Below are 20,473 nucleotides of genomic sequence, written 5' to 3' on the forward strand. Positions count from 1 at the left end.
TCTATTAATGTTTATTTTCCCCAATTAAAACACTCACATATCTGTCTCGGTTGGAACTGTTGCTGTTTAAATACAAATAATTTGAATTCTGAACTGGAATAAACAGATTGATCACATCACACAGATGAATAACAGAACACACACATAGAGCAACCCTAAGTAACAATACAGATTAAAAGTGATTAGGCCTACTGTAGAAATTATTGTTGAAAGAAAGTCTAGTTTGGAAGTGTTGCTGTTAAAATACAATACATATTTTTTATTCTGAACTGGAATAAACTGATTGATCACATCACACACACAGTCCTTTTCTGGTCTATATCTGTGTGATGTGATCAATCAGTTTATTCCAGTTCAGAATAAAAAATATGTATTGTATTTTAACAGCAACATGCCTATTCTGGGCTCTGTTTTTGACAGTGCAACACAGACGTCATGCTCAGCCTTGAAACTATTTATGTACTTGTTTTTTAAGTATGTCAGAGTTGAGAACCCTGACTCACATAGGTATGTGGTGCCAAACTGGACCAGAACATCTACTGCTTTCTCAGTCAGGCAGGAGACTGCTTCCTGTTGTAGATGAGCAACCCAGAACTGTGTGAGTGTGTTTGCCACAGTTTATTCCGGTTATTATTATTGTATTTTAACAGCAACAGTTCCAACCTAGACTAGTTTTCAACAATAATTTCTATAATAAGATGTACACTAGTAGGCCTGATCATTTTTCATCTTCATCTGTATTGTTACTTACGGTTGCACTATTAGTAGCTAGCTTGCTTTGGCGAATGTTAGCTGTGTACAAGGCCAGGGGATTGTTTGAAAGAGAAACTCACATCTACTACTATGAGAGTTAGTTAGTACTCCCATAGTTCTGCTATAAAATAACAATGCCTTGCTAGCGGACATACTTTTCCACTGTCGAGGCACTGTTTCCTGAAGCATTCTTCACTGTTCTGAAAGAACTCCCTGGGTTTACCATCATGCTGTGGATGTTTGGTCAGGACGTGTCGTTTTATTAATTTGTTCGTAATACGAGACTCATTACTAAGCACTTCCACACTGACAGCGTAAGTGTTTCAATCAAGTGAACACGTCCTTGAGCATTTATTTTTATTTCATAACATTTGTTAAAATAGGACCTTTATAAAGATAACATATATAAAACACCATTATTCTGGATTAATTATTCATAATTTATTACAGCGCCTTTTCTTATTTAAAATATGTACTATGCAGAAATCGCCATTTCCTGGTTGATAAAAGTCTAATTGTTCGCCTAATTTCAGTTGATGTGACAAAACAAGCAGGTAAAGTAATTTTACCATCTAAACCCCTGTGAAATATATTTTTCATAAAAATATATTGTATTTTCAGCTGTTTGAAGCTGGTGAACAAAACTGAAAGTTAAAAGACCCAAAAACGAAACTTAAGAAGGGGAAGCATAGAAATAGCGCACAAAGAAAAAATACCACTTCTTAGACTTACATATTGCAGCTTTAAAGAGAACTGCCTTTAAAAAGCAAGAATCCATTTGAAAACTGCATATGTGACATCTATATGAGTAAGACACAGTTATTCTAGTGTCAAAATTGACTACAAAGTGTAAATCTGATAATTTTGTTCATAAAGTCAGTCTCTTCTAAAACAGAGTTTGGAACATCGGTGCATCACAACATGTAAATAAATGAAGGTTGTGTTTTGATTTTAAAATGTCCATTGGCCTACTAACATGGGCTGAACAACGGTCAGGAAACATACATCCCAGACTGAAATCTTGTTTTTCTAATGAGCAACAGAAAAACACCCGTGCCAATCGGCGTGGCTCTTTAAAAAACAAAGTTAAAAAATACTGTGCATTTGATAATCTTAATCTCTCACAAGAGATTAGCCTTATGATAATGATTCTTAAAGGGAATGAAAGGGGTGTACTGTGTATCTTGAGTGTCTTGTGTCTTATATAAATGAGCCATACATAGTGAACAACTGAAGGACTGTGGTCAAAAAACTGACTCAGCTTCAGCACAGTATAACATTCAGAATGGAGTGAGTGAAGTGAGCTGTTACTCAAGTGACCAGTGCCAAGTTGCCAACACAACGTTTTAGCAGTGATAAAGCCTACTTCATCATTTATTCTGAGATGTCAGGCTCTTGTACTGGGCATGGGCCTTGATGATCTCTGCGACAACAGATGGGTCATCCAGAGTGGACACATCGCCCAGGTCTCCTGTCTGCTCCATAGCCACCTTCCGCAGGATTCTCCTCATGATCTTCCCAGAGCGTGTCTTGGGAAGTCTCTTCACTACCTGAAAGAGGTCAAACGACAGATAGATGAAAGAAACCATCTATTATTAGTTTAAAACAAATGCCATTTCCAAATAATAGGATCTTCAACAACAGCAATTTTACATACTGCCTTGAATAACATGAATGCACAGTTTAGTAACCACAAACAGCGTGAATGTCCTCACCAGAAAGTGGTCAGGGACAGCGTACTTTGTTTGTTATCTTAGTGGCCCCAGGCCTCTCAGATCTTTAACGACTGCTGTCTGGTTCAGGGCATATACTAGGATCTTCAACAACAGCAGTTTTACATACTTATCATAAATGCACAGTTTAGTAATCACAAGCAGCATGAATATCCTCACCAGAAAGTGGTCAGGGACAGCATACTTTGCTATCTTAGCGGCCACCAGGCCTCTCAGCTCTTTAACGACTGCTTTGTGGTTCAGGGAAGGGTCTTCTTTCAAAACCACAAAGGCAAAGGGAACTGTTGTACAAGGGAAGGAAAACATGCAACAAAGCATTGATAGAATGTAACTATGAATTGCAAGTTGTAAATAAGCTTCAATGCACTTGATCGTCATATAGATGTACACATATGTAATTTCAGTGTTCATAGATATATACATATGTAATTTTAGCAATCTTGATCTTCTTTTGGTTAGTATGTGGGTTGGTTTAATCTCATGAAGAGCACCACATATTCCCTTTACAAGGTGGTGCTGATTGTCAAGAGTTTACCAATAACAAACTTCTAAGGACTTTCTTAGGGTATATCATTGACCTCAGTAACTGTTCGTTTAGTTTTGGGTATATTACACTAGTATTGACACACCTGAAGGCTAGTGCCTATTCCACTCAAGGGGAACAGTGGCTAGATTCAAGGAGAGATTTGACTCAAAGCTAAGAAGCTTTCCATTTCCTGGTGTACTATTATTCAACGGGTTAGAAGCCATTTCAAAGCTCCAGAAATATCCAATTCACATACATACTGTAACAAATGTGTATTGTGCGTGTTAATGTGGGATGATAGTGGTTTTGCACTGTATGTCTATATTTTTATTCTTACCCTCTCCTTTGATATCATGGGAAATACCAATCACCGCAGTCTCAGGAACTGCTGGGTGTTCATCCTAATAGACAGAAGACAACCATTCAAGAAATGTATAAGAAATCCCCATTGACAACAACAGTACAGTGACTCTTTCACATAATCATGATATTGATTTTATTAGTGAGTCAACTGAACATACAGCTGCCATTCATGTAACAAATAGGCTAGGTGTGTTAGTTCTTACCAGGGCATCCTCAATTTCAGCAGTACCCAATCGGTGGCCACTAATGTTGATTACGTCATCCATACGCCCAGTTATCTGATAGTAGCCTTCTTTAGACCGATATGCTCCATCCCCAGTGAAGTAATGACCTGGAATAGAGTCAACTCCAAAGCTCACACTTGGGTAATAAACAGTGACCTAAGGTGTCTTAGTAATCGTTATCTTAACAATGTCAACACTGTTTGCCATGTTAGACAAATATACTGGTATTATTTTTTAGCCTGCTATCTCAAATCAAATCCAAATCAAATTTGATTGGTCACGTACACATATTTGCAGATGTTATTCGCAGGTGCAGCGAAATGCTTATGTTTCAGTAATACCTAACAATACACATACATTTAAATAAAACAATTAAGAAATATCAGAATTAACAAGGAATCCAAAATATAAATAAACTGTATACACTGAGTGTACAAAACATTAAGAACACATTCCTTTAACCTGTCTCATCCCCTTCATCTACACTGATAGAAGTGTATTTAACAAGTGACATCAATAAGGGATCATAGGTTTCACCTGCATTCACCTGGTCAGTATATGACATGGAAAGAGCAGGTGTTCATAATGTTTTGTGCACTCAGTGTATAATTGTGTAAATAGACATTATGGACAGCATATGAATAAAAAAAAGTTGTGTAAAGCAGTAGTTATATAGGATGAGCGTAGACTAAAATAAAGTATATAAACTCAGCAAAAAAAGAAACGTCCCTTTTTCAGGACCCTGTCGTTCAAAGATAATTCGTAAAAATCCAGATCTTCATTGTAAAAGGTTTAAACACTGTTTCCCATGCTTGTTCAATGAACTATCAACAAGTAATGAACATGCACCTTTTGAACGGTCGTTAAGACACTAACAGCTTACAGACGGTAAACAATTAAGGTCACAGTTATGAAAACTTAGGACTCTAAAGAGGCCTTTCTACTGACTCTGAAAACACCAAAAGAAAGATGCCCAGGGTCCATGCTCATCTGCGTGAACGTGCCTTAGGCATGCTGCAAGGAGGCATGAGGACTGCAGATGTGGCCAGGGAAATAAATTGCAATGTCCGTACTTTGAGACGCCTAAGACAGCGCTACAGAGAGACAGGAGGGACAGCTGATCGTCCTCGCAGTGGCAGACCACGTGTATTGCCGTACCAGGCGGTTATACAGCCCGACAGGATGCTCTCAATGGTGCATCTGTAGAAGTTTGTGAGGGTCTTGGGGTGCCAAGGCAAATTTCTTCAGCCTCCTGAGGTTGAAGAGGCGCAGTTGCGCCTTCTTCACCAAACTGTCTGTGTGAAATTTACCATTTCAGGTTGTCAGTGATGTGCACGCAGAGGAACTTGAAGCTTTTCACCCTCTCAACTACTGCCCCGTCGATGTGGATGGGGGGGTGCTCTCTCTGCTATCTCCTGAAGTCCACGATCATCTCCTTAGTTATGTTGACGTTGAGGGAGAGGTTATTTTCCTAGCACCACTCCACCAGGGCCCTCATCTTCTCTTTGCCACTGTAGATTACGATCTACCATTTTCAAATTGATTTCACAAAAATACCTATTTTCTAAAGCTATAGACTTCTGTAACCATAAAAGCGTTGGTTTCATGCATGTTAACATTAGAAGCCTCCTCCCTAAGTTTGTTTTATTCACTGCTTTAGCACACTCCGCAAACCCGGATGTCCTAGCCGTGTCTGAATCCTGGCTTAGTAAGGTCACCAAAAATCCTGAAATTTCCATCCCTAACTATAATTTTTTCTGAGAAGATAGAACTGCCAAAGGGAGCGGAGTTGCAATCTACTGCAGAGATAGCATCCAGAGTTCTGTCATACTATCCAGGTATGTGCCCAAACGATTCGAGCTTCTACTTTTAAAAATCCACCTTTCCAAAAACAAGTCTCTCACCGTTGCCGCTTGTTATAGACCCCTCTCGGCCCCCAGTTGTGCCCTGGACACCATATGTGAATTGATCGCCCTTCAGAGTTCGAACTGTTAGGTGACCTAAACTGGGACATGCTTAACACCCTGGCCGTCCTACAATCTAAGCTAGATGCCCTCAACCTCACACAAATCATCAAGGAACCTACCAGGTACAACCCTAAATCGGTAACCATGGGCACCCTCTTAGATATCATCCTGACCAACCTGCCCTCTAAATACACCTCTGCTGTCTTCAACCAGGATCTCAGTGATCACTGCCTCATTGCTTGCGTGTGTACTGGGTCCGTGGTCAAACGACCACCCCTCATCACTGTCAAACGCTCCCTAAAATACTTCAGCGAGCAGGCCTTTCTAATTGACCTGGCCCGGGTTTCCTGGAAGGATATTGACCTCATCCCGTCAGTAGAGGATGCCTGGTTGCTCTTCAAAAGTGCTTTCCTCTCCATCTTAAATAAGCGTGCCCCATTCAAAAAATGTATAACCAAGAACAGATATAGCCCTTGGTTCACCCCAGACTTGACTGCCCTTGACCAGCACAAAAACATCCTGTGGCGTTCTGCATTAGCATCGAGTAGCCGCCGCGATATGCAACTTTCCAGGGAAGTCATGAACCAATGCTCAGTCAGTTAGGAAAGCTAAGGCTAGCTTTTTCAAGCAGAAATGTGCTTCCTGTATCACTAATTCCCAAAGGTTTTGGGACACTAAAGTCCATGGAGAATAAGAGCACCTCCTCCCAGCTGTCCACTGAACTGAAGATAGGAAACACTGTCACCACCAATAAATCTAAGCATAATAAGCATTTTTCCATGGCTGGCCTTGCTTTCCACCTGGCTACCCCTACCCTGGCCAACATCTCAATACCCCCTGCAGCAACTTGCCCAACCCCCAACCCCCCGCTTCTCCTTCACCCAAATCCAGACAGCTGATGTTCTGAAAGAACTGCAAATCAGCTGGGCTAGACAATCTGGACCCTTTCCTTCTAAAATTATCCACCGAAATTGTTGCAACCCCTATTACTAGCCTATTCCACCTCTCTTTTGTATCGTCTGAGATCCCCAAAGATTGGAAAGCTGCCTCGGGCGTCCCCCTCTTCAAAGGGGGAGACACTCTAGACCCAAACTGTTAAAGATCTATATCCATCCTGCCCTGCCTTTCTAAAATCTTCGAAAGCCAAGTTAATAAACAGATCACCGACCATTTCGTATCCCACCGTACCTTCTCCACTATGCAATCTGGTTTCCGAGCTGGTCATGGGTGCACCTCAGCCACGCTCAAGGTCCTAAACGATATCCTATCCTCCATCGATAAAAGGCAGTACTGTGCAGCCGTCTTCATCGACCTGGCCAAGGCTTTCGACTCTGTCAATCACTGCATTCTTATCGGCAGACTCAATAGCCTTGGCTTCTCAAATGACTGACTCGGGCCGACTCTTTACTCTATATATATATCAATGATGTCGCTCTTGCTGCTGGTGATTCTCTGATCCACCTCTACGCAGACAACACCATTCTGTATACATCTGGCCCTTCTTTGGACACTGTGCTAACAAACCTCCAGATGAGCTTCAACGCCATACAACACTCCTTCCGTGGCCTCCAACTGCTTTTAAATGCTAGTAAAACTAAGTGCACGCTCTTCAAACGATTGCTGCCTGCACCCTCCCGCCCGATTAGCATCACTACTCTGGACGGTTCTGACCTAGAACATGTGGACAACTCTAAATACCTAGGTGTCTGGTTAGACTGTAAACTCTCCTTCCAGACTCACATTAAGCATCCCCAATCCAAAATTAAATCTAGAATTGGCTTCCTATTTCTGAACAAAGCCTCCTTCACTCATGCCGCCAACATAGGATAGTCAGTAAAACTGACTATCCTACCAATCCTTGACTTCGGTGATGTCATTTACAAAATAGCCCCCAACACTCTACTCAGCAAACTGGATGTAGTCTATCACAGTGCCATCAGTTTTATCACCAAAGCCCCATATATTACCCACCACTGCAACCTGTATGCTCTCGTTGGCTGGCCCTCACTACATATCCGTCGCCAAACCCACTGGCTCCAGGTCATCTATAAGTCTTTGCTAGGTAAATCCCCGCCTTATCTCAGCTCACTGGTCACCATAGCAACACCCACCCATAGCACGCGCTCCAGCAGGTATATTGCGCTGGTCATCCAACAAAGCCAACACTTCCTTTGGCCGTCTTTCCTTCCAGTTCTCTGCTGCCAATGACTGGAACGAATGGCAAACATCTCTGAAGCTGGCGTCTTATATCTCCCTCTCTAACTTTAAGCCTCAGCTGTCTGAGTAGCTTACTGATCACTGTACCTGTACATAGCCTACCTCCCTACTCTTCTACATTTCTGCTTTGCTTTATCTTGGCCAGGTCGCAGTTGTAAATGAGAACTTGTTCTCAACTGGCCTACCTGGCTAAATAAAGGTGATATAAAATAAATGTAAAAAAAAGAGAGGAGCCCACAGGGAAATGGAATTAGGCCAACTCACCAGGATATGGTTTGAAGTATGCATCCACAAATCTCTTGTGGTCCCCAAAGATGGTCCGGGCCATTCCAGGCCATGGTTGGCCAATACAAAGGGCTCCACTGACATCATTTCCTGATATAGGCTTACCCTGTTGGTGATAAAAGGAAAATGAATCAAACATTTTAATAACTTATTAGGTTCTCACACAATAAAACATTTGAATTAATAAAATGAATCAGTATAGAATGTAAACAAACATTACAAGTGCATAAAAAAAAATCATGCAGCAAGCATGTCACAACAATAATAACAATAAGAATGTGTCTGTTCATAAAGATCAACCTCTACAGTAAAACACATAGCTAACAACAATACATAGAAATTCAGGGCATGAAGGTTATACAGTAATGCGTGTAATTTTACTGTTAACTGAAATTACTAGTAAAAGACACGGAGAGGGGAAATAAAGTTGAGGTCATGTTACCACTCCAACAAAGCCCTGTAAATGTGTTAATCAAGGAAAGGGAAGCATATGCTGGCTAGTTTTAATTGCCATGTGAAAGGCGGTAAGGCGGGTGTGACCCATCTACCACTGTCCCACAATTAGTGTCTAACGTACAGTACTTAGTGCTTTAAAATACCAGTTCAAATCCAAATCTAATTGTATTTGTCACATGTGCCGATGTAGAGCTATATACAGGGAGTACCCAATACCAGATCAATGTGGAGCTATATACAGGGAGTACCAATACCAGGTCAATGTGGAGCTATATACAGGGAGTACCGGTACCAGATCAATGTGGAGCTATATACAGGGAGTACCAATACCAGATCAATGTGAAGAGGTAAATATGTACATGAAGGCAGGGTAAAGTGACTAGGCATCACGATAGATAATAATAATAAGAGTAAAATACATAACAGAGCAGCAGCAGCAAATGATGAGTGTAAAAGTGTGTGAGTGTGCGTGTGTGTGTAATGTGTACATGTGTTTGTGTTGTGTGTGTGTACGTTTGTAGTGTATGTGAATGTGTGGGAGTGTCAAGGTAGTGTGTGTGAGTGAGTGTATATATGGTGTGTATATATAGTCTAGTGGGTGTGCGTAGAGTCAGTGCAGATAGTTCTGGTACCATTTAATGTACTATTTAGAAGTCTGGCTATAGCAATCTTATGACTTGGGGGTAGAAGCGGTAGCAGAATGAATAGTCTATGACTTGGGTGGCTGGAGTCTTTGGCAATTTTTCAGGGTTTCCTCTGACACCGCCTGTTATAGGGGTCCTCGATGTCATGGAGCTTGGCCCCGGTGATGTACTGGGATGTCCCTACCACCCTCTGTGGCACTTTGCGGTCAAGGGCGGTGCATTTGCCATACCAAGCAGTGATGCAGACAGTCACAATGCTCTCGATGGTGCAGCTGTAGAACTTTTGGAGGTTTCGAGGACCCATGCCAAATATTTTCAGCCTCTTGAGGGGGAAGAGGCTTTGCCATGCCCTTTTCACAACTGTGTGTGTGTGTGTGGACCATGTGAAGTCCTTAGTGATGTGTACGCCAATGAACTTGAAGCTCTCGACCTGCTCCACAACAGCTCCGTCAATATGGATGGGGGCGTGCTCTCCCCTCTTTGCACTATAGTCCACGGTCAGCTCCTTGGTCTTACTGACATTGAGGGAGAGGTTGTCGTCCTCGCACCACACTGCTAAGTCTCTGACCTCCTCCCTGTAGGCTGACTCATCACCTTTGGTGATCAGGACTCCACCGTCATGTCATCAGCAAACTTGATAATGGTGTTGGAGTCATGCGTGGCCACACAGTCATGGGTGAACAGGGAGTACAAGATGGAACTAAGCACACACCCCTGAGGGGCCCCCGTCTTTACGGTCCGCGTGGCGATGGTGTTGATGCCTACCTTCATGACCTGGGGCCGAGCCACCAGGAAGTATAGGATCCAGTAGCAGAGGGAGGGGTTCAGTCCCAGGGTCCCTAGCTTGGTGATGAGCTTGGAGGGAACTATGGTATTGAACTCTGAGCTGTAGTCTATGAACAGCATTCTCCCATTGTTATTTCCCCTCTTGTCCAGGTGGGAGAGGGCAGTGTTGAAGTGCAATTGAGATTGTGTCATCTATGGATCTGTTGGGGCGGTATGCAAATTGGAGTGGGTCTAGGGTGTCTGGGATGATGGTGTTGATGTGTGTCATGACCAGCCTTCAAAGCACTTCATAATTACAGATCTGAGTGCTACAGGGTGGTAGTCATTTAGGCAGGTTACCTTGGAGCTCTTGGGAACCGGGACGAGGGTGGCCAGCTTGAAACATGTTGGGATTACAGACTGGGACAAGGAGCGATTGAAAATGTCTGTGAAGACACTAGCCAGCTGGTCTGTGCATGCTTTGAGAATGTACCCTGGTATTCCGCCTGGTGGCCTTGTGATTGTTAACCTGTTTTCAACTTTTGAACGACGAACAAGGTCACACAGTTGAGGAGGGGAAGAGTGGAATTTCCTTGGAGCAGTTGGACATGGTCCAGCTTGAATTGTTATACTTTTTATGCCTTCTGAAGAACGAGAGTCCAAAGTCCCAGAATGCCGTCAGAGGAGAATGCGGTAATACCACTGACTACATTTCACAAGGACTTGATTCACAAAAATGGAAGGTAAAACATTTAAGGTTGCGTCTTAATGATGAACATAGAACAAATACATTTGATATTTTTCTCTTAAGTTTTCTCTTAAGTAAAATCTGTTAAAAAAATTATACAAATTGACCATTTCATTCAGAAAAAGCAAGACAGTTGAATTGATTTGAATTCAGCACAGACAGGTCACCTTCTCCTCCATGAGAACAGGCTGAATGCCAAAGAAGGGCCTCATGGCCATGGCCGGAACAATTTCAGCACCCTTTTCAGCTGGCCTTGGAGCAATACACACACCTCCCGTCTCTGGGGACAGAGAGAGAGAGAGAGAGGAGATGCATGGAGAAGTGCAATAAGGAGGGTTAAAGGGATGTGCAGCTGACATATTGGAGAGTAGTTGATATGTACTGCATTTGACCTAAGTCTGGCTGCGCTACAGATTGTCTACGTTTTGCTGATGGGGAAGAGGGTGAGGGTTGAACCCCTGTGGTTATGGCAAATTAGTAATAAGTGATAATCACCTTAATAAAAAAGGAATTGCAGTACTGTACAAGACAATTACACTTCATTTTGATATTAAGCCTTTGGAAGAACCTCACTCTCCAGCCCCCCTCAAAAGACTTAGCACATACGCCCATGGAGAAAACCCCAGAAAGTGATTTTTGAGGAATTAGGTCATGACCCTCCCCACTTCACTCCTGCCAGTCCTCACTGGAGAGCCTCCACCCGCTGGCGGTTGGGAGAGTCGGGGAGAAGGGGGTAAGTGTGTTGGGGGTGAGGGGGGGGGGTATTTTAATTCATTTTCAGTGCAGATGTACATTGTGCTAATCACAAATTAGGGTTAAAACACCAGTAAACAGAGTATCAGACAGACTTATTGTCTAGATCAGCACAGAAACCACCATAACAAATCAAGATGCGCTTTAGAGGCAGAGCTTTCTCCTCCACCAGCATGCAACATCAGAGCACAGGCGTTGGCATTCATTTGATGCACAAAATAAGCTTGCTTTTCAAGTGATGATTGTCTCCTTCTTACAAACGTAACTTGACCTGATTTTTATATGCCTTTGATAAGCCCTTTGTTCCATGTCATGTAATGTAGCGTATTATGATGTCCTACATGGTAGTGCAATAAAACATGTTAGCTTAATTGTGCATTATAAAATCTCAAAGGCAATTAAAGTTGAAGCATTTACCACATCAAACAACCTTGGCCAAGACATTCAGCCGCCCTGATGTTACCTGTCTGCCACCATGTATCCACTAGGGGGCATCTTCCATCTCCCACCACGTTGTAGAACCACTCCCATGCCTCGTGATTGATAGGCTCCCCCACTGCAAGAAGACAGGTACATTCAATACAGTACACCCAGCTCTGGGCACACTCAGAGCTAGTTTAAGATATTGTGAAATGTACTCTAGGCATAAACATTCTGTATTATTTAGATAATGGGCTACTTTTTTACTAATAGAGTATTTCCGTAATAAGACAATAATAATAAAGATATGAAATGCTTTGAACTGATATGACTTATGAGCATGTTGGCCTATGAATGTGATGATAGCTATAGCCAAGAACTCTGAGATGAATTGCTTATTAAGGTCATTGTAACACTGACAGGAATCACTGGAACCAAGTCAAGTTTCCATAATGCGCAAAGCCACTGACTTTGAATTTGTAATTGAGTTGCAACAATGCAACTCAATTGCATACAGAGCAGTTGATCAGTTATTTCATTCATCTGGTAGGATCAACTGTGTGCTCATTGGCAAATTATTATGCAGGGGGCACTGATCTAGTGTCTCACCAGAGCCGAGGGTCTTGAGGGAGGACCTGTCGTACTTTTTGACCCAGCTCTCCTCATATTTCAGCAGCAGCCTGATGGCAGTGGGAGCACCGTAGAACTGGTTAATGCCCAGACGCTGCACTGTTTCCCAGTATCGCCCTGAGGGGACAAAGGCACATGGTCATTATGGTAAAGGAATACACACACACGCAAAATATATCCTTCCTGTTTCCATAATCCACTAAATAGTGACACAGAAACAAGAACAGGAAATGTCCTATTTTGCCAAGGCTATTGAGGGCATGGGCCAATGTCATATCACTACAAAGTTGACAGCAAACCTTAACAATTAACTATATCACTTTGAAGCACTCCTTCAGTCGACAAGCCTTGGTAATAAACAAAGAAGAAAATTGTCATCAAGACAGTTAATGAGTCACGCAACACTGGAGAAATGCCAGCGAAGCCAGTTACAACTACAGTGATCCACTTTATTCACATTTCTAAGGTTTTCTTGTTGTCCCAAACACTACATATACAAGTTATCCGCGGGTTATAGAAAGAAAAATATTGCGTATTACGGTAATAGTTATACATTAGTTCTAGCACACATAGCAACAGAACGTCTTAACACCTGCATAAATAATATAGAACTTCTAACTTGTCTATAAAAATAGAATCAAAAACAATAATGAATTTTGTCCCTTATTGCCCCTAGCCCAGTGAATAAGTATTCCAATACTGCCAAAAGCTGTGACACCCACCCAGCTGGTAACAAGTCACCTGGCTATCTCTCTGTGGATACGACCTGTAAAACTCTATGACCTCTGGTAAAGAGGACAAGTGAGTAAAAAGCACCAGAAAATAAGGGACAAACTTTGATGCTGTATGTCAAAGTCTCCTGCCAAAGTATCATCTGTCTCAATGTAACAGTTGTAGACACATCTTAATGATTAATAGTGGACGAGTACGTCAATCAGATATTGTCAGGGTGCAGCCCTTGTACTTGTACTGTTATAGCTCACCGGGGTCTGGGTACACAGGAGTGCTCTCAAAGAGGACCGTGGTGGCACCATTACACAGAGGACCATACACCACATAGCTATGACCAGTCACCCAGCCAATGTCTGCCACACAGCCAAACACATCGCCCGGATGGTAGTCGAAGACATACTGCAAGAACAAGAGCACGTAAGGTTAGAGACAAGGTCCATTGAGCAATGCTGTACTTTTCCAGACAATGAAATCATCAAAATTACAAGATTGCGAAATTCTGACTAATTCTGGCTAACGTATACAGGCTTTCCCACACAACATGGCTGCCACATTGATAGTTCTCTGGGCAGAACTGCTTAACAGCCTGGCAACAGCAACAGGTCTCTCTTTGGCATGGTCCCAAGAGGCCCAGTCTGTTTCAGGGGGATACAGATATAAAGCAGCTTTGTCTGTTATTTGAATCTAAACAGCCAACATGCCAAAAAGAGACAGTGCGAGCAATTGCCAAACGTCTGTTCGGGTCTGAGCTGGTAAGCTACTTAGAAATTAGCAGCACATCTCGTGCAGATTCATAGCTGTGTTTTCATTCTATTATTATCACTAACAGCATGTAAGCTTTGTGTCTGTCAATCCCACCAAGCACAACATGCTCACCAGCATCGAAAAGCAGGGAGAAAACAGATGTTTTTATTTGTCAGTCAAAGGGGGCTAATTTTGACCCAGAATGTGGAATGGGGCTTCTCTCACGAAAGGGGAACACTGAATTCATTGTTCTGATCTAAGCTATGCCAAACCATGTGGCAGAATGTTGATATTGTTCAAACTGCCCTGTCTGTAGCCCCCTTTCTGTAGCCCTCATCAAAACATTCTCAGACAACACAGTAATTGGGCCTTCCTCCTCCTTTTATAGTCGGTTCTATTTATCAGCTAAACAGATGCATATTTTCTGCCACATCACCATTTTAAGGAAGGCACCATACCTGCATTTGCTTCTCTAAAGTAAGAAGTATTCCGTAGAGGGGTTAACTGAAGACATACCTGGTGAGTCAGTGCAGCATAGAGCAGATAGCCAGCCTGTGTGTGGACAATGCCCTTGGGCTTGCCTGTACTGCCTGACGTGTGGAGCATAAAAAGCATCTCCTCACTGCCCATAGGCTCTGGAGCACACTGTGCCGACTCACTGGCCATCGCCTGAGACAGAGAGGAAAAGAGTGGGAGACTGGAGGTATGGTTTGGTGATAGGAATGTTTCTTGCAGTGGAATTACTAAATGCAGTGGGATTACACTTGATTTGCTTCAAGTTAAATGTGTGTTATGTCATCATGCTCCTCTCATAGTAGGTCTGTCTATGCGCTTTGTTCAACGGGACTGTACACAGGTTGTTCTTGAAGACAAAACACCTCAAGGTGTTTCATCTTGTCAGTGACAATGGCAGATGAAAGGACAGACAAATAAAGAGATCTTTCATAACAGATCTTAACATGACAGATAACATCGCAAAACGGTTCTCTCAGTTCCCCACTTCCATCTGTGAGCAGAGCTTGGCGGCAATGCAATCTGATCCCGTTACAGGACTGCCACTGGCTTGTCCCGCTACTCAGACTCAGTATTACCTCCTCCATGGCACAATAAGAAGAATGAAGAACAAGTATTACCTCCTCCAATGGGATGTCTAGTTTGCCCATGGGAGTTGGGTTAGTGGTCCTCTGGGCCACAAACACATGCTGGACATTGGGGCAGTTCTTCACTGCAGCATCTACTGTAGGTTTCAGGTCTATGAACCGGCCTCCCCTCACACCTTGGTTACACGTGATCACAGCTTTACACTGGGCTGCAGGGAGATGGGGAACACAGTCTGAGAGATCTGAGATCATGCAGACACATCACTACACAGTCTAATTGAGAATATGAAGTACTTTGAGAAAATGCAAGCAGCTTCTAACAATTGCAAGATGTCAATAGGCCTAATTGCTATCTGTTGGTTCTCTTTGAGGTTCCACCCCGTTTTCTCCTCAGAACAGCCTCAATTCGTTAGGACATGGACTCTACAAGCGTTCTACAGGGATGCTGGCCCACGTTGACTCCAATGCCTCCCACAGCTGTGTCAAGTTGGCTGGATGTCCTTTGGGTGGTGGACCATTCTTGATATAGACAGGAAACTGTTGAGGGTAAAAAACACAGCAGAGCTGCAGTTCTTGACACACTCAAACCGGTGCGTCTGGCACCTACCACCATACCCCATTCAAAGGCACTTAAATATTTTGCCTTGCCCATTCACCCTCTGAATGGCACACATACATGATCCGTGTCTCAAGGGTTAAAAGTCCTTATTTAACATGTCTCCTCCCCTTTAAGAAATGGATTTAACAAGTGACATCTATAATGGATCATAGCTTTCACCTGGATAGTTTGTCATGGAAAGAGCAGGTGTTCCTAATGTTTTGTACACTCAGTACTGTACTGCACATGTTATAAAGGTTTGAGATGACATGCTGCTCCTAGCTTTCTGTCTCATCCTTCAGTTTGTGTCCTAAACTGCTGGCCTTGTGTTTGATCTTTCTAAATTGGCCTGGTTTCTGTCTGACCGCAAAATGCAGCTTGAAATTAAACAGCCATTCAGTCGAGCCATTTTAGGGGTCATGGCCATTGGAGCTATATCCTGTTTAACTATCAGACATTCTTCCCGTGCCTTTGAATAGAAAAGCTGAAATTCCTGTAAACTCTATGATTACGCTTTATTTAAAGGTGCAAAGCTCAAGTATTATGTCAGCTTTGTATGATTACAGATAACAACCTCGAAAATCTCTCATTTTTTATTTTAACTTGAATAGCTACATGCATGCACAATTTAAATGCCCTTGTGCCCTTCCCTTGTGTTCAGTCAACCATTCAAATGTCATGTTTGGGCTTTAAAGGGAGCATCTGTATACAAAACACAAACGTCCTTGAAATACATTCTTGGGTTACCAACTGGACCATGAGATTAGGAAAGCTAAGGCTAGCTTTTTCAAGCAGACATTTTCTTCCTGTAGCACTAATTTCCAAAAGTTTTGGGACAATGTAAAATCCATGGAGAATAAGAGCACCTCCTCCCAGCTGCCCACTGCACTGAGGATAGGAAACACTGTCACCACCAATAAATCTATGATAATCGATCATTTCAATAAGCATTTTTCCACGGCTAGCCATGCTTTCCACCTGGCTACCCCTACCCTGGCCAACATCTCAGCACCCCCTGCAGCAACTAACATTTCTAAAGAGTTCATCTCAGTCAAACATGAGTCCAGGCCCAGTATCACTCACCATCCTGAATCCTCCCAGCCAGGGCCTCTGAGCTGAACCCAGCAAACACCACCGTGTGCACAGCACCGATACGAGCACACGCAAGCATGGCAGCCACAGCGATGGGCGACACTGGCATATAAATGGCCACCCGGTCACCTTTGTTGACCCCATGCCTCTTCAGGGTGTTGGCTAGGCGGCAGGTAGTCTCAAGTAGCTCCCTGTAGAAAAGTTGTATAAAGTTCAGACAGAAGTTATTACTTGGAGCAATAGTTACCTCAACTATTGTTGTGTATGTAAGTTATGTATTCTGTATTGATTCCATCAAACACTATCTGAAGTGTACACTCTTAGGAAAAAACGGTGCTATCTAGAACCTAAAAGGGTTCTTCGGCTGTCTCCATAGGAGAAGCATTTGAAGAACCATTTTTGGTTCCAGGTAGAACTTTTTGGGGTTCTATTTAGAAGCCTTTCCACAGAGGGTTCTACATGGAAGCCAAAAGGGTTCTACCTAGGGCCCAAAGGGGTTCTACGTGGAACTTAAAAGGGTTATCCTATGGTGACAACCGAATAAGTATTTTGTTGTAAAATGAGAGTCTTTGAGAACTACTTTAAATCCCTACTCCTTGCAAGCCATATAGGAAGATGTATATTAGTGACTTTGAGGCTCCTTTGAGGCACTGAACAATGGATAACTATGATTAATAATTTTTGGGAGCACTGAAATTACCTTCCAGTACACTTTCAGTTTCATGTCTAGTGAACGTTCAGTTGGACAACCCACAGCTTCCTGTTTACATTCTGATCCAGGAAGCAGCTTTATTTCAGAAAGGCCTCATTTTGAAATCTCACACTACCACCTTACACAATAACTGTGACACCCAGCCAAAAATAATTTTGCAATTTCAACAGCACTTCCTTATAATTTAATCTCATCAACAATAAAGTACATATGGTGTCTCATTCATAATGCAAATTGTAATGGAAGTATTGAAGCCTTCGTGATTTGCTGATTGTTGTAACACAGGACATCATTGAACAAGAGACCCTGGTATCAATTGGTATTCCCTGTATCAATAAAGGTTTAATGTCATGCTATTTATGTACTATACAATATTAAAGTTAACAATATATCCATGCAGATCCAGAACATGGTTCTTATCCAGTTCTTCTTTGGCACAGCTGAACATCTCACTGTGCATATCTAGAGAACTGTTTGGAATATTGTAAATATTTAGATATTACTGCTGAATCTCTGCCATGTTTCCTCCTACCCTTTACAGTATAGCATAAACTAAAAACAAAACAGAACCTAACATGGATACTTGACAGAGGACAAGATGATATTTTTACAGGATACAGATGTAGGATCTTAATGTGATTACCCAGGACATTTTAAACTTGTAGTGTATTTGAGGTTAATAATTCACAATTCCTGTTGCCGCAGGATTATTTTCATGCTGTAGCAAACTGGCTGAAATGAAGATCCTACATCTGGAGGCAATCATCTCTGGTTAAACATCAGTGTGGAATGTGGAGTATTTTGGTTTGATACCTCCTACTCTGTTGCACAGATCAGTATAAATTCCAGCTCCTCTGCTGAATGATGTGGATTAATTCATTCAGATGACTCTAATCTATATCATATCTCAAGCTTTCCAAGATAAGCATTACTTTATAATAGTCCCCCACCCTGTTGAAGGTCCTTGCATAGGCATGAACTTACCTATAGGTGACCTTTACCTCCGTCCCAGGTTCATCCCTCTCCCAGACCAGGGCGACTCTGTCAGGATGCTTGGCAACATGCACATCCAAACAATTCACTGCCAATTAAATGGATGAGCTAATGTAACTTACTGTCCAGTATTTGGGGGGCTGTCCAGTAAGCATAATGTACATTAAACATAGTTAGCAAACCTTAAGATCCACACAAACAAAAACAATACAATAACTTAATCCTAGAAGAAAATAAGGCTTGAGCACGCACTTCCAGTCTATGTAGAAAGGCTGTAATGCAATGGGGTAGTAAATATTTAGTGTTGCCAATAATAATAATAAAAGGGGATGGCAATTCTTACCAGAAACGTTCAACTGTCCCCCAAGAAACCAATTGATTTTCCCACTAGTAATTTCGCAGTCCCTCACTTGATCGAATGGTTTATTCCATGTAAGCCTCTCTTTAGCAATTGATCCCCAAAAGGTTTCCGGATCTTTCACAGACAATTCGTACAACTCGTTGTATGACCATCCAGCGAGATTTGAGCTCAAGTGCGGTGTCAAGTTCGTGTTCCTATCGCCGATACTGGAGACTGTTCGCCTCTGACACTGAACAGGTTTCAGAGAGGTCAATAAAATTCTCTTTCGGTAACTGCCGTTTTTGAAGAATACACTGGCTCTATTTATTATATGTATCAAACTCCCGTTTTTATGTGCAGCCATATTCTGCTCCCCTGCTGCACGCAGAACTTGACCAGAGCCGGATCCTTTTCTTTCAAGCTTCCTTGAGTGGTACAGAAAGGGTGGGAACAAGTCGTTGATGAAAATGTATTATGTAAAGGTCAGTGTTCATGACAGAGGACAGTTAGTTTCAGCACTCACTATCACTAAAGTGTAGCCTAGCCCACTGTTTTCCAAACTGTGGGTCGGGAGTCGGGACATTTTTTGTGCATTGCAACCCCAAAAGTACAAAAAAAAAAAAAAAGAATAGTTAAAATTGGGATGGAAAAACGCTTTCAGTGTAAACTTAAACCACTAAAACCAAATATAAAGTATATAGAAATAATAAGGGACCTATAGAATTGCAGGAAATGTGCTTTAAAACTGCTAAACATTCTCTCTGCTGCCAAGACAGGTTTTACTTATTCTTTGGTCTGTGCATGTGTTTTTAAATGTTTCTATTTCATGTATTGATATGTCCTAGTAGATTGTGGTACATTGTGGTACAAGACTCAAAACTCATCATATTAAAAACAATATGTGTGAAACAAATCATGATTAGCCTATTGAATTTCTGCATATGTGTGATAGTACATTTTAATTAGAATTTTTCATCACCATCTCTTGTAGTCCCCTATAATAAAAAAATAACAACTTTTCAATTTAAACTCTTAAAATATGTTCATATTGGCCACTACTCTGTTATTACATGTATTCTCAAATTCAAGAATGATGCTGCCTCCTAGAGGACCATACAGAAGGGTGAAATTATATTTTTATTTCATCCTGAATGAAATCTCAATCCCATCATCTGGATTAGGGGAAAACAAATGCAATAGTTTCAATGTAACCTGCAAACACACTCCAACACATTGTTCAACAACAATTCTCTGTTCAGTGTGTGATAATATTAGACTGTTTACTCAAATCCCCAGTTGAAATATGAAACTGTATTGGGTTTGGCAATAGTCATATTGTCTAAAATACACTAATATATTAAGCTATGGACAATTATTTCCAGATCTTGCATTAATAGTATGAATTCTAATTAAACCAAAGTGAATAGTTCATTTGTTTAAAAAAAAAAAACTTTCCAATTTAGACAGAAACAAACTTTTCACCAACACACTGCATAGGCCTATCTACTAAATACGCTTTAGGCCCATAATCTCTTTATAAATGATGTATGTGATATAAAAACACACCATAAAAGATGAATGCTTGTGAACGGAGTAAAACAAACATTTGACAGGCGGTTCCTGCTTGACAAAACAACAGATATTATGATTAAATTCTGTTCTATAAACGAACACTGTT

The 20,473-nt window shown here is 41.8% G+C and overlaps 1 protein-coding gene across 1 annotated transcript; it reads right to left on the reverse strand.

Annotated features, from left to right (window-relative positions):
• Positions 1-466: 466 nt before the first annotated feature.
• acss1 (acyl-CoA synthetase short chain family member 1) lies at positions 467-19,414 on the reverse strand. The gene is made up of 14 exons (XM_021608834.2): positions 18,799-19,414; positions 18,447-18,543; positions 16,742-16,941; positions 15,094-15,269; positions 14,477-14,629; positions 13,468-13,615; positions 12,464-12,601; positions 11,898-11,990; positions 10,849-10,961; positions 8,048-8,174; positions 3,579-3,706; positions 3,350-3,413; positions 2,646-2,767; positions 467-2,303 (listed from the first exon to the last, which is right to left on the reverse strand). Exons 1-14 carry the CDS (start codon positions 19,157-19,159, stop codon positions 2,124-2,126), a joined length of 2,100 nt encoding a protein of 699 aa, XP_021464509.1. The 5' UTR covers positions 19,160-19,414; the 3' UTR covers positions 467-2,123.
• Between the last annotated feature and the right edge of the window lie 1,059 nt (positions 19,415-20,473).

The sequence above is a fragment of the Oncorhynchus mykiss genome, chromosome 1, assembly GCF_013265735.2.
Source record: "Oncorhynchus mykiss isolate Arlee chromosome 1, USDA_OmykA_1.1, whole genome shotgun sequence".
Taxonomy (NCBI): Eukaryota; Metazoa; Chordata; class Actinopteri; order Salmoniformes; family Salmonidae; genus Oncorhynchus; species Oncorhynchus mykiss.

What these genes read in the sequence shown, in the direction of transcription:
- acss1 (XM_021608834.2), bottom strand. Translation starts at nt 19,159, where the DNA reads ATGGCTGCACATAAAAACGGGAGTTTGATACATATAATAAATAGAGCC. An exon ending in GAGGTAAAGGTCACCTATAG is followed by an intron (nt 16,942 to 18,446) that starts GTAAGTTCATGC and finishes ACTTTTCTACAG; the next exon opens with GGAGCTACTTGAGACTACCT. An exon ending in CCTCAAGACCCTCGGCTCTG is followed by an intron (nt 11,991 to 12,463) that starts GTGAGACACTAG and finishes GTCTTCTTGCAG; the next exon opens with TGGGGGAGCCTATCAATCAC.